At 47.7% G+C, this 14,908-nt stretch overlaps 1 protein-coding gene across 1 annotated transcript; it reads left to right on the plus strand.

Moving 5' to 3' along the window:
* Positions 1-7,517: 7,517 nt before the first annotated feature.
* Positions 7,518-11,330, plus strand: LOC123128082 (uncharacterized). The gene is made up of 2 exons (XM_044547995.1): positions 7,518-7,819; positions 8,295-11,330. The coding sequence occupies exon 2, from the start codon at positions 8,840-8,842 to the stop codon at positions 11,195-11,197; it is 2,358 nt and encodes a 785-aa protein (XP_044403930.1). The 5' UTR covers positions 7,518-7,819; positions 8,295-8,839; the 3' UTR covers positions 11,198-11,330.
* The last annotated feature ends 3,578 nt before the right edge of the window (positions 11,331-14,908 follow it).

Consider the following 14,908-nt stretch of genomic DNA (forward strand, 5'->3'; position numbering starts at 1 on the left):
GCGGTTGATGTAGTCATACGTCTTCACGATCGACCGATCCTAGCACCGAAGGTACGGCACCTCCGCGATCTGCAAACGTTCGGCTCGGTGACGTCCCACGAACTCACGATCCAGTAGAGTGTCGAGGGAGATCTTCGTCAACACGACGGTGTGATGACGGTGATGATGATGCTACCGGAACAGGGCTTCGCTTAAGCACCGCTACGATATGACCGAGGTGGATTATGGTGGAGGGGGCACCGGACACGGCTAGAAACAATCAACTTGTGTGTTCTAGGGTGCCCCCTGCCCCTGTATATAAAGGAGCAAGGGGGAGGCCGGACGGCCCTAGGGGCGCGCCAAGAGAGGAGGAGTCCTCCTCCTAGTAGGAGTAGGACTCCCCTTTCCTACTCCTACTAGGAGGGGGAAAGGAAGGAGGAGAGTGAGAAGGAAAGGGGGGGCGCCCCCCTCCTAGTCCAATTCGGACTAGAGGGAGAGGGGGCGTGCGGCCTGCCCTGGCCGGCCCTCTCTCTCTCCACTAAGGCCCATGTGGCCCATTGGTTCTCCAGGGGGGTCCGGTAACCCTCTGGTACTCCGGTTTTCTTCGAAATCACCCGGAACACTTTTGGTGTCCGAATATACCCGTCCAATATATTAATCTTTATGCCTCGACCATTTTGAGACTCCTCGTCATGTCCGTGATCACATCCGGGACTCCGAACTACCTTCGGTACATCAAAACACATAAACTCATAATACCGATCGTCACCGAACGTTAAGCGTGCGGACCCTACGGGTTCGAGAACTATGTAGACATGACCGAGACACGTCTCCGGTCAATAACCAATAGAGGAACCTGGATGTTCATATTGGCTCCCACATATTCTACAAAGATCTTTATCGGTCAAACGCATAACGATATATGTTGTTCCCTTTGTCATCGGTATGTTGCTTGCCCGAGATTCGATCGTCGGTATCTCAATACCTAGTTCAATCTCGTTACCGGCAAGTCTATTTACTCATTCCGTAATGCTACATCCCGTAACTAACTCATTACCTACATTGCTTGCAAGGCTTATAGTGATGTACATTACCGAGAGGGCCCAGAGATACCTCTCCGACAATCAGAGTGACAAATCCTAATCTCGATCTATGCCAACTCAACAAACACCATCGGAGACACCTGTAGAGCACCTTTATAATCACCCAGTTACGTTGTGACGTTTGGTGGCACACAAAGTGTTCCTCTGGTATTCGGGAGTTGCATGATCTCATAGTCATAGGAACATGTATAATTTATGGAGAAAGCAATAGCAATAAACTAAACGGTCATCGTGCTAAGCTAACGGATGGGTCAAGTCAATTACATCATTCTCTAATGATGTGATCCCGTTAATCAAACGACAACTCATGTCCATGGTTAGGAAACATAACCATCATTGATTCAACGAGCTAGTCAGGTAGAGGCAAACTAGTGACATTCTGTTTGTCTATGTATTCACACATGTACAAAGTTTCCGGTTAATGCAATTCTAGCATGAATAATAAACATTTATCATGATATAAGGAAATATAAATAACAACTTTATTATTGCCTCTAGGGCATATTTCCTTCAGTCTCCCACTTGCACTAGAGTCAATAATCTAGATTACATTGTAATGATTCTAACACCCATGGAGTCTTGGTGCTGATCATGTTTTGCTCATGAGAGAGGCTTAGTCAATGGGTCTGCAACATTCAGATCCGTATGTATCTTGCAAATCTCTATGTCTCCCTCCTTGACTTGATCATGGATGGAATTGAAGTGTCTCTTGATGCTTGGTTCTCTTGTGAAATCTGGATTCCTTTGCCAAGGCAATTGCACCAGTCCATAAATGGATCGCTAGAGCTTGCACACTTTGTTAGCGCCTTTTGGATCGACAAAACCTTCTAGTTGCATCATATATAACTCTTCTTTAAGATATCCATTAAGGAATGCAGTTTTGACATCCATTTGCCAAATTTCATAATCATAAAATGCAGCAATTGCTAACATGATTCGGACGGACTTAGGCATCGCTACGGGTGAGAAGGTCCCATCGTAGTCAACTCCTTGAACTTGTCGAAAACCTTTCGCAACAAGTCGAGCTTTGTAGACAGTAACATTATCGTCAGCGTCAGTCTTCTTCTTGAAGATCCATTTATTCTCTATGGCCTGCCGATCATCGGGCAAGTCAACCAAAGTCCATACTTTGTTCTCATACATGGATCCCATCTCAGATTTCATGGCCTCAAGCCATTTTGTGGAATTTGGGCTCATTATCGCTTCCTCGTAGTTCGTAGGTTCGTCATGGTCAGTAACATGACTTCCAGAACAGGATTACCGTACCACTCTGGTGCGGATCTTATTCTGGTTGACCTACGAGGTTCCATAGTAACTTGATCAGAAGTTGCATGATCATCATCATTAGCTTCCTCACTTACTGGCAAGTCTCTTTACTCGTTCCGTAATGCATCATCCCACAACTAACTCATTAGTCACATTGCTTGCAAGTCTCATAGTGATGTGCATTACCGAGAGGGCCCAGAGATACCTCTCCGATACACGGAGTGACAAATCCTAATCTCGATCTATGCCAACTCAACAAACACCATCGTAGACACCTGTAGAGCATCTTTATAATCATCCAGTTACGTTGTGACGTTTGATAGCACACAAGGTGCTCCTCTGGTATTCGGAAGTTGCATAATCTCATAGTCAGAGGAACATGTATAAGTCATGAAGAAAACAATAGCAATAAAACTAAACGTTCATTATGCTAAGCTAATGGATGGGTCTTGTCCATCACATCATTCTCTAATGATGTGATCCCATTTATCAAATGACAACACATGTCTATGGTTAGGAAACTTAACCATTTTTTATTAACGAGCTAGTCTAGTAGAGGCTTACTAGGGACACTGTGTTTTGTCTATGTATCCACACATGTATCAAGTTTCTGATTAATACAATTCTAGCATGGATAATAAATATTTATCATGATATAAGAAAATATAAAATAACAACTTTATTGTTGCCTCTAGGGCATATTTCCTTCACGTGCGCCGCGGCGTCGTCGGGCCCGAGGACTTCGTCACCGATGTCGGCACCGTCGCGGCCACCATTACCGAACGCAACTTGCGCGAGGAGGCGAAGCACCGGCGCCACCACAAGGAGCTCGACGACCTCGTGTTCCAGCAGGCGGTCACGGCGAACCTTGCCGCCAAGGAGAAGGACGACGAGCGGCGGCGCATCCGCGAGGAGCAGAAAGCGAAGTACATCAGTCTCGGCAGCTTCGACGAGGAGGATTGAGATCCTCCACCGCGTCGTCCATGGCCGCGAGCTCGCCGCCGTTAGATCCCCACCTCCCCCCCCTCTAGTACTAGTAGTGAATGTAGTATGTAGTATGAACTAGTGTTTGTAATGAATTAGTGTTTGATCATGTAGTATATGTAGTATGTGATAAACTACTACGGTTGCAATATCTCCCACGAAACTTTTTTCAAATTATGCAGTTCCATATACGGTTTCTGTTCGGCTATGCACGTTTTCGACCCGCAAACGAGATCCGCGTTGAACTGCAAACGCGTTTTGCGGGTCGGGAATTTGCGGAGTCTGCTAGAGGTGCTCTTAGAATTGGTTAAAATATCAGTCGACTGAGACCTAATCACACCCTTTTGCTTTCTTTCAAAAGCCGCAGTACAATCAATGGATTGGCGCGGAAATATTTTTTGGAAAAAATAATTATGTCCATTCATTTCCTCCGTCCGTTTTTAAATTAAATGAATCTCTTAATAGTCAACATTATAACATACAGAAGGAAAAGAAACAACTTTATAAAACACAAATGATAAGGGTTGAACGTTAGGAATTTTGATGTTCAGACCGAACGTGCCAGCAGCCGTTGGATGATAAGCACAAATCTTAACACACCCATCAATAAACACGTCAGCGATTGAAAGCGTTCGCTCGATCTCACGCCTCGCCGGAACGAAAAAAGAAGCCCCCCGCTGCCCTCACTCCTATCTTATCAATTTCCTCTCGTTCCCTCTCTTCTATCCCATGCCAGTCGCCGCAGTCAAAACCCCGCGTGCTGTGCCACAATAACGGATCCAGAGCAGAGTCATGCGAGCTCGTAGCCAGACGCCAAGAATCAGGCCTCCGCCGCGCTCCGCGGCTGTCTCTCTCTGTCGGCCGGCTCGAGGTGCCGTCGCGGGCCGAGGCGAGCGCCGCCTGCTCGCCCGCGGCCGATGCAACATATGTTTCTGCTATGGTGTCAACCTTTTGTTGTGTTTTTGCCATGTATATTCGAGGAAAATTGCCATGGTTACTTTGAGATCCTTCTTTGCCATGTCATATTGAAATTGTTTTACCCATGCCAACTGCATTCACCATGGCATTTTCAATTCACCATGCCCCATACAACAATTCAGGCTTCATGCTTTTTTGCTAGCTAGTTCTATTTTTGCCATCTTTTTCCAGTTTACCATGGCAATTTCAATTTGACTATCATGGCAAATTTAATTCATAGAACATGGCAAATTCTATCATATTTTTTTACGTGCCATGGCAATATTATTCCATGTGCCACGGGAATTTGGCTATCATTTTTCCATGGCAATTTTTTGATCATTTGTTTGTGTTATTTCATATACATGACGATTTTATTACGCAAAAGATGGCAATTTTTGTAAAACTACCATGGCAAAATTCAGCGTGAATTTTTCATCGCAATTTTTTATCAATCTTTTATTACTTCACATTCTTCGCAAATTTCTTTCATGGCAAATTTGATAAAAAAACACGACAATTTTTTATATGCATTTTCCATGGCAATTTTTGATCAATTTTTTGTGTTATTTCACATACACTACAATTTTATTATGCAAAATATGGCGATTTTGGTAAAAAAAAACATCATGGCAAAATTGAACATGCATTTTCATGGCAATTTTGTATCATTTTTTGTATTATTTCACATTCTTGGCAAATTTTCTTCATAAAGCATGGAAACTTTGATAAAAATATCATGGCAATTTTTTAATATGCATTCTTGGCATGGCAATTTTGAATCATTTGTATGTGTTATTTTCACATACATGTCAATTTTATTACGCAAAAGATGACAATTTTGGTAAAAATACCATGGAAAAATTGAACTTGCATTTTCCATGAAAATTTATTATTTCACATTAATGGCAAATTTCTTTTATAAATCATGGCAAATTAGGTAAAAAATAGCACGGAAAAATTGAATATGCATTTGCCATGGCAAATTTTTGATCATTTTTGTGTGCTATTTGACATACACGGTAATTTTTATTACGCAAAATATGGCATTTTCGGTAAAAAAAATACCATGGCAAATTGAACATGCATTTGCCATCGCAATTTTTTTTATCATTTTTTGTACTATTTCACATTCATGGCAAGTTTATTTTTATAAAGCATGGTAAATTTGATAAAAATACCATGGCAAATTTGAACATGCATTTGTCATGGAATTTTTTTTACCAATTTTCTGTGCTATTTCACAAACATGTTGATTTCTTATATAAAAGCATGACAAATTTTCCTTAAAATACCATGGCAAAATGTATTATACATCTGCCACGGCAACTTTGGTCGTAACTACTCTTATTTGACATAAATGCTAAATTCTTTATATGGAGCATCGAAATTTTAATTGAAATATCATGGCAAATTTTTATATACATCTGCCACGTCAATTTTGTAATTAAAATAACAAAAGGCAAAAAATGATATACATTGCCACAATAATCTGTTCAAATGTTTTTCCGATGGGAAATTGTTTTGTATATGTATCATGGTAAGTTTTACACTATTTTTTTTGTCATGGCAAATTTTCATTTATCATCACCTCAAAATTAGGGCTTCATTAGTCTCAGCCAAATCTGGGTTTTTTAGTCACGGATTAAATTGGGCCTTATTTTTTCTTTTTCTTAGTCACAACAAAAGGCCTATACGAGTGGCGTTCGGTCCAAGAACTTCTCGTGCCAGGCGAACTCATTCGGTCGATGCCCTCCCAGACCACACGTCCGGCCAATACAAAGGTGCCAATGAAACGGCTACGCACTCGCCAATTGCAAAAGGCACACATCAAGAAAAGGGGTTTCCTGGTTACAAGCAAACACCAAAACAAGCAATCGTAGCTCCCCTAAAAGGCAGTAACAAAACAAAAAAATGTAGAAAGATTGCACCAACGCCAAGTTCATTCAAAGTCGAGTCAGTGCTAGGAGGAGAAAAAACAACATTTGGCAATGATTTAGCTATACTTGAGTTGACTAAAAAATAAAAGTTTTGCTAAAGCACATCTGAATATGCTATAAGATTGCACATATAAGTCCTATGTAATTGATCTTAGATGAAGATCGTGTAGATATTATTTTTCTTGTTATGCTTGATTGAGTCATTTATATGTGCCCTAGACAAATCAAAAAAATAATTAGGATTAGTCAATTCTCTTAGCACACACGCGTAGAGTACCGCATGCATGCAACATGCAACTAGTCTGTGAAGGACGGGTGACGCGACCACGAGAGCATATTATAAAAATACATAATTTCTTGGCAAATTGTATGCAAATTTTGTCATTATTTGTTTTAGTTTTTCATTTTCTTTGTTCTTAAAGAGTTTTCATTCTTCATCACATAACTTCGTATTTTAATTTTATTTTCTTTCTTATTTAAGGGTAATATGAATGCCAACAATTTATTACTTTTTAGTGAACTTTTTTTTGCGAAAATACCACTATTATGTGTAAAATCCATGTAAATTTGATGTGCTTATTCTCGCATATTATAAAGAGATGCAAATTATGTGTAATTTTTTTTACAAATTTTGTCATTATTTATTACGGCGGCCACGGCCATGACGGCGGGGGCAGGCACTCCCTTTGAGGTGTGGAAGCGGCGAGCTAGGGAGGGGGTCCGCTGCTATGCGTGTGGTGAGCATGTAAATTTGGATGCGAGGGAAGAAAACAACACAGGGGGAGAACCAAATCCGACGGGCACATACGAATAAATGGGGTGGATGGGCGGCGGCCATCCAAATTTGGGTCGGCCGACGGCCTTTAGTAGTCGCTATTTAAAAAAGGAATTTGAACAAAAAGCCCAATGCTAATGTATAGCACGTGCCAACTCGGGGTGCAATTGCGTTATTTTTTTTACGACCGTGCCCTAATAAGGGATCTTTTCACTGCATTTGTTTTGATTCGTGTGCATTTATCGGTGCTGGGTCACGGATGGCCTCGGAGGCCATCTTTACGTCCGTGTGCACCTTTTAGTGCTGGATCACGGGTTAGGCTCAGTGGCCTCTTTTATTTATGCTCTTTGACATCTTTCGCAGTTAACAGCCGTGCATTATTCCCATGCTGGTGATGCAATAGGTAAAGTCCATCCAATAAACTGGTCACATCCTAATTAAACTTCCCGTACGGTACTAATCTGCGCAGCGATGGATTTTACGTCCCGCACCGGCCACCCTGAAAAACTTGGTTGAGGCCCAACTGGGCCCGTTCCCCTGGCCCGTGACTATCCCGTCCTCCTCTGCTCTCTTCCCCGAACGCACCCGCAGCACGCCGCCGTGAACCACCGCGCTCACCGCCGTCGCCTCGCCTCCGGAAGTTGTCTAAAAGCTCCGCCGAGCCATGCTGCATCTCCTCGCCGATGAACACGAGCCCGGGAGCATCACAGCGAGCCTTTGAGCTCGTCACCGCCGCCTCTGTTCGCCGATCGCCGGCGTCGATTCGCCACCGTCAACGCTCCCCCGAGCTCGCCGACGACTCCATCGGATGCGCCGTGAGCCCCTCCTCGTTTTCCTCCTGTTCCCCTTCTCGCGCTCGTGCCCTAGCTAGCTATTCCTCCATGGCCGAGATCTCGCTGCCGCCGCGGCTTAGCTCGCCATTGCTAGTCATCCCTGCTGATCAAACCGAGTGCGAAGCCGAGCTCTTGAAGCGCCCAGGAGGCATATGAGCCCCTTAGCCAGCCTTCTAGCGCTTCGTAGCACTCTCCATGGTACTCCGCGGCGTGGGATGGTCGCCGGCCGGCTGACGCGTCCCTGTTTAATTAGTCGCTAATGACTCCGTTAACTAGCCACTGAGGCGCTGACTAGTGGGACCCCCAGTTAATTACGTCGGTTAAACTCTCTGTTTAGGGTTAGTTTCATTCCCGTCTGCAGATCAATTCTCTCGTTAGCCTTGACTGCTTCAAGGAAGCTACAAACTCAAAAGAAAATTTCCTTTTACTTATAACTGAGTTGCTGATGGCCGCGCAGAATCTGGAAGCTCAGTTGTGATTGTGATGGAAGGGGGCAAGAAACTGTCAATAAACATGAGGCGTCCAAGCTTTGTTGTTCTTACCTACTTTTGTGATCGTCCTCACGATTAACTTGACGCGAATGGGGGCATAGGTGTACCTTTTATGTCAGGCCCAGTACCACTCCTTGTCCTCCCATCGTCAAGTATACGGCCTCGGGCGTGGGCCGGCCCGCAAGACGGAGGAAGCCCAACCCGCGGAACCAAGGCCCAGAGTGGGTGTGACCGAGCGGAGGCACCAACTACTTAAAGGCACACGCGCAGAAGGCCAAACCATCCAGTGGATCACGGCACCCGGCGGCGGCGGCTTCCTGTTCCTCTCCCGATCCCCTTGTGTACCACTTCTTGTAATCGCTATCAGATACTCGAATTCGTGAGCAAGTGCAATAGATCGTGTGATATACTACCTGGGTGCTAACATCTGGTATTCAAAGCCTTGGATTTGGGGCTGGCGCACCTCATCGAGACGCGGCGGCAAAATTCGATCAGAGATCGAATCAGCGCCATGGATCCCTCCTTCAAGGAGTATTTCAACAAGCTGACTTCCTCGCTGGACGGAATCCACGCGGATATCCGTTCGACGGCGGCCAAATTGAAGGATCTGGTCGCCTGGCGCCCGGAGCTGGAACGGCGCGTCGACCGGCTCTCCACCGCAGTCGCTGAACTCCAACAGGGGCGACCCGCGGCAGAGGAGGAGCAGGCGCCCGCGCCCAAGGCTGCTCCGACACTCGTTCCCCTGCGCGACCCGACGGACAACAACAAGGGTCCGGAGGGCGGCGTCGCATCAGGGCCGATCGGCCACGACATCGACATCCTACCGCGGGGTCTGGCACCGACGTTCGCGTCGGTGTCCACCCCGGCCAACGGTCAGTTCGCTCCCCTGTCTCCCGCACCTCTGCCCTCTCCTTATGCACATGCGAGCCAGTTGCTCGCGGGGATCGGCGAGACGCACCCATCCATTGCGTTTCCCCAATTTTTTAGCGAGAACCCACGTCTCTGGAAGACGTTGTGCGAGCAGTACTTTCACATGTTCGCGATTCAGGAGAAATTCTGGGTTCCCATGGCCACGCTCAACTTCTCGGGCACGGCCGCAGTGTGGCTGCAGTCGATTCAGAAGAAACTCTCTGAATTCGACTGGGAATCTTTCTCTTCCTTGTTGTGCACCCGTTTTGGCCGAGATCGCCATCAACTCCTCAGCCGCCAATTTTACACGCTTGCACAAACAACAACTGTGGCAGATTACATCAAACGATTTGAGCAAATTATCAGTCATTTGTCTGCTTACTCAGACTCAATTCATGCTTATTATTACCTCACTCGTTTTGTGGAGGGACTTCGGGCGGACATACTAGCGATTGTGCTGGTGCAACGACCGCCTGATCTGGACACGGCGTGTGCACTAGCACTACTGCAAGAGGAAGTGGCAAACGGCGGCACCTGGGAGCGGCCTCGTCAACCCACCACGGCTCGGGCGGCGGACCTGGCGACGCGGGCGCACGTGGGCATGCCCATGCCGCTCCCGCCCCCTCCTCCACAAGGGCGGCCTCCTACGACACCGGCTACTTCCGAGCGCCGGACCAACGACACCAACCGCAGCGACAACTCCAAGATCAAGGCATTGCGCGAGTACCGGCGAGCACGTGGCCTTTGTTTCAAGTGTGGCGAGCGATGGGGACAGGACCACACTTGCCCCACGAGCGTGCAGCTTCATGTCGTCGAAGAGCTGCTGGAGCTCTTGGGCATGGAAGGGAGCGAGGAGCTTCCAAACGCCCCAACCGAGACGGTGATGGCAATTTCACGGCAAGCTCTCACGGGTGGCACTCCTCCAAAAGCCGTTAAACTCCAAGCGTGGCTCCAAGGTCGCGCTATTCTCCTCTTGGTGGATTCCGGCAGTTCAGTCTCCTTCATCGACGCGCAATTGGCAGCCTCGCTGTCAGGAGTTGTACAGCTCAACCGTCCTTGTCGAGTCAAGGTGGCTGATGGGGGGGGGGAGCTCTGCTGTGTGTCTCACATACCCAAGTGTCGCTGGTCCATTCAGGAGCAGGAGTTCAGCACGGACATGAAAATCCTTCCGTTGGGGGTTTATGATGCCATTTTGGGCATGGACTGGCTCGAAGAGCACAACCCCATGAATGTGGATTGGCGCGACAAGCAGCTCTGGATCACCACTCCGACAGGGACAATGCACCTTCAGGGCCAGATTGAGGGGGTTACGAGCTGCACGGAGATCAACAGTCTGCAACTGCAATGCATGCAACGTCAGGGAGAGGTGGCACATGTCGTGCAGCTGTACCAGGTTTACGAGTCGGATGAGATCTTCACCCCAACCCCAGGCAACATCCAGGCGGTGATTGATCAATTCAAGGACATCTTTGAGGAACCCAAAGGTTTACCGCCAAGGCGTGCGTGCGATCACTTCATTCCACTCATGCCAGGAGCGCAACCGGTGAATCTGAGGCCTTACCGTTACAAACCAGAGCACAAGTCAGAGATTGAGGAGCAAGTTAAAGAGCTGTTGGATCAAGGCGTCATTCAGAAGAGTCAGAGTCCCTTCTCGTCACCGGTGATTCTGGTCAAGAAGAAGGATGGAACATGGCGGCTTTGCATCGATTACCGCCACTTGAACGCTATGACAGTGGTGGGCAAGTACCCGGTGCCGGTGATCGAGGAGCTATTGGACGAGCTACATGGTGCTCGATGGTTCTCAAAACTGGATTTACGTGCAGGCTACCACCAGATTCGCCTGGCAGAGGGGGAGGAGTACAAGACGGCCTTTCAAACCCATGCAGGTCATTTTGAGTTCTTGGTGGTCTCGTTCGGGTTGGCTGGAGCTCCGGGCACCTTTAATGGGGGTATGACATAAACCTTACACCCTCTTATCAGAGAGTGTGTGCTGGCGTTTTTCGATGACATCCTTGTCTTCAGCAAGACCCTACAAGATCATGTTCAGCATCTGCAGCAGGTGTTCAGTCTGCTCCGGCGTGACCAATGGAAAGTGAAGATGAGCAAATGTGCCTTTGGTCAGCAGCGCATATCGTACCTGGGGCACGTCATCAGCGCGGAGGGGGTTGCCACAGATCCTACCAAGATCCAGGCTGTTCGTGACTGGCCAACGCCAACAAATGTCAAGGAAGTCCGTCAGTTCTTGGGTTTGGCTGGTTACTACCGGTGATTCATGCGACAGTTTGGGGTGCTAGCTAGACCTTTGTTCAATCTATTGAAGAAAGGCTCTCCGTTTGTCTGGACGGATAACACTGAGCAGAGCTTTCAGGTGCTCAAGCAGGGTTTAATCTCGGCTCCGGTGCTCGCACTACCTAATTTCGAGAAGCCATTCACTATCGAGACGGATGCTTGTGACGTGGGCATCGGGGCAATTTTACAGCAAGAGAGACACCCAATTGCTTTCATGAGCAAATCGCTTTGTCAGAAATACCGCGGACTGTCCACATATGAGAAGGAGTACCTCGCAATCATCGCGGCAGTAGATCAGTGGCGTCCTTATTTGCAGTCGGCAGAATTTGTGATCAAGACTGATCAACGCAGCTTGGTGCACTTACAAGAACAACGGCGAGTCACCCCATGGCAGCAGCGAGCCTTTACTAAACTCCTCGGGTTGCAGTACCGCATCGTCTACAACAAAGGATCGGAGAACGGGGCAGCTGATGCTCTTTCTCGGCTGCCCAAAACAGAAACATTGTTTGGGATCTCCACTTGTCAGCCAGCATGGATGGAGAACGTGCTCGCAAGCTACAACTACAATCCGCACACTCAGAAGCTGTTGGAACAGCTGGCAATCAGACCTGACCCCAAGAAGCGCTTCACCCTGGCACAGGGCATCATCCGTTTCAGAGAACGCATATGGCTGGGAGGCAGCACCGAGCTACAGCAGAAAATTATGGCAGCTTTCCATGACAGCCCCGTCGGAGGACACTCTGGATTCCCGGTGACTTACAAGGCTATCTGCAGGTTATTTGCTTGGCCCAAGATGAAGACCCACATTGAGCAGTATGTCAAGTGTTGCCAGATATGCCAACAAGCCAAAACAGAGAGAGTGGCATCACCAGGTCTGCTGCAACCTCTTCCTGTTCCACGGGCTTCATGGGATATGATAACAATGGATTTCATCGATGGATTGCCACAATCAGGTCAGCACAACTGCATCTGGGTTTTGGTCGACCGGATGACCAAGTTCGCTCATTTTCTGCCTCTTGCCCACCCATACACCGCTTCTCGAGTGGCTCAACTGTTCATGTAGCGCATCTATCCAATTCATGGGTTTCCTTAGGCCATTGTCTCTGATCGGGATCCGGTTTTCACGAGTCACTTCTGGCAAGAACTCTTTCGTTACGCCGGCACTGAACTTCGTTTGAGCACTGCCAACCACCCTCAAACATACCGGCAGTCAGAGCTAGTGAACCAATGCCTCGAAACCTTTCTCCGTTGCTTCAATCACGCTTGTCCCAAGCGATGGAGTCATTGGCTTCCTCTTGCTCAATTCTGGTACAATTCTTCACCCCATTCTTCCATTGGCATGACTCCCTTCAAGGCCATGTTTGGGCATGAACCCCGACATTGGGGAATTACTACAACTACAGCGTGCTCGGTACCGTCACTTCAGTCCTGGTTGGACGAACGCGCTGTCATTCAGGGCCTGCTGCAACAGCACTTGCAGCGTGCTCGGCTCCGCATGAAGCAACAGACTAACCGTAAGCGTTCTGAGCGCAGATTGGAAGTGGGGGACATGGTGTTTCTGAAATTACAACCTTATGTCCAGACGTCAGTGGCAAAACGGGCTAATCACAAGCTTTCGTTCCGGTTCTACGGTCCTTTTCCTGTCATCAGCAAGATCAACGAGGTGGCGTATAAGCTGGAACTGCCCCCGCAAGCCACGATCCACCCGGTCTTTCATGTTTCCATGCTGCGTCGCGCGGTGCTCCCAGGTACGCCGGTCGAACCAGTACTTCCTGTACTCTCTGATGTACCAGCGGTACCTCGAGCCATCCTCGACACTCGCTAGAAGCGTAAGCAAGGAGCCATGGTGGAACAGGTTCTGGTGCGCTAGTCGGATCAAACCAAGATCGACGACACCTGGGAAGACAAGAAAGAGCTGCAAGCTCGTTTTCCAGCGGCTGAGGCTTGGGGTCAAGCCTCTTCTCAAGAAGGAGGGGATGTCAGGCCCAGTACCACTCCTTGTCCTCCCATTGTCCTCCCATCGTCAAGTATACGGCCTCGGCGTGGGCTGGCCCGCAAGACGAAGGAAGCCCAACCCGCGGAACCAAGGCCCAGAGTGGGTGTGACCGAGCGGAGGCACCAACTACTTAAAGGCACACGCGGAGAAGGCCAAACCATCCAGTGGATCACGGCACCCGGCGGCGGCGGCTTCATGTTCCTCTCCCGACCCCCTTGTGTACCACTCCTTGTAATCGCTATCAGATACTCGAATTCGTGAGCAAGTGCAATAGGTCGTGTGATATACTACCTGGGTGCTAACATTTTATAAGGGCGTTGAAACTGTTGGATGAATTACAAATTCCATGGCCATCTTTAGAAATGACGCGTAAGCGTCTAGTAATCCCAACTATGCAACCATGCGTGCTAGCCTCAGATGGCAGTGCTTGTTTAGTTTTGTACTTGTACAATGGTAGATGCAGAGATGAAGTCAAATCATCAGATTCAGAAGAGGTAAGAAGAACAAACTCTGATGAGCAGGCTCACCATCAGATCCAACAGATTCAGAATGAATACTACACGTTATATGCGAGGAACATTGCACTTGGCACGATATGATAAAAGGGAGAATAAGAAATCTTTTTGAGGAAAAGCAGCAGCCTTGGTTTCTTTTCCAATTAATTCAGAGAAGAGTAAGAACTACACTAGAGACTAAACTGAGTCAGCTTCTTTTGAACCCCCTCGTGGTTTTGTGGAGAATGCTTGAGTGAAGAAGAGGTAACTCAGTTGAGCAGATATGACTTGAGAGCTGGGATCGCTGTTCAGCAACGACTGTGCACGGACAATGAGGCAAGAACTGTTCAAATTGACTGACATTGTTTGTTTACTTACCACTGTAGTATCAATATGGATAAGGAAAAGTAGTGTATAGTATCCAATTGCAGCCTGCTAGATAAGGAAAGAACACCTTTGAAACTGAAGCCTCTGCTCCTCTTGGCACCTACCGCACCAAGTTGATACTACAGTGGACAACGCCAAGTTGGCTGAGCAGTTCAGAAAGAACAACTTTGACGATGACATGAACTCTTTTCCAACGCAAGTTGGCTGGGCAGTTCAGTCTCCTTTCCGGCGCCAAGCAAAGCAAGCTACCACGTGTGTAGATAAATACAGTAATCTAATCTAGTAGACGCAATGATCCGACATGGCATGCACTCTGGAGACCGGAGACCGGGGAATGAGTGGCTGCATGCACTCTGGCCACCTCCTGCTGCGTCGAAATTTCCGGCCTTGCAGAGTCGTGGACTAGTATGCATAGGCAGGCGGCGCACGCACGTGTTGGTGAGATTTGAATGTTAGCCAGCCAATGGATGGATCCCGTCCAAGTTGAACCTGCTATATAAACCTC

This window comes from Triticum aestivum, chromosome 6A (genome assembly GCF_018294505.1).
Source record: "Triticum aestivum cultivar Chinese Spring chromosome 6A, IWGSC CS RefSeq v2.1, whole genome shotgun sequence".
Lineage (NCBI taxonomy): Eukaryota > Viridiplantae > Streptophyta > Magnoliopsida > Poales > Poaceae > Triticum > Triticum aestivum.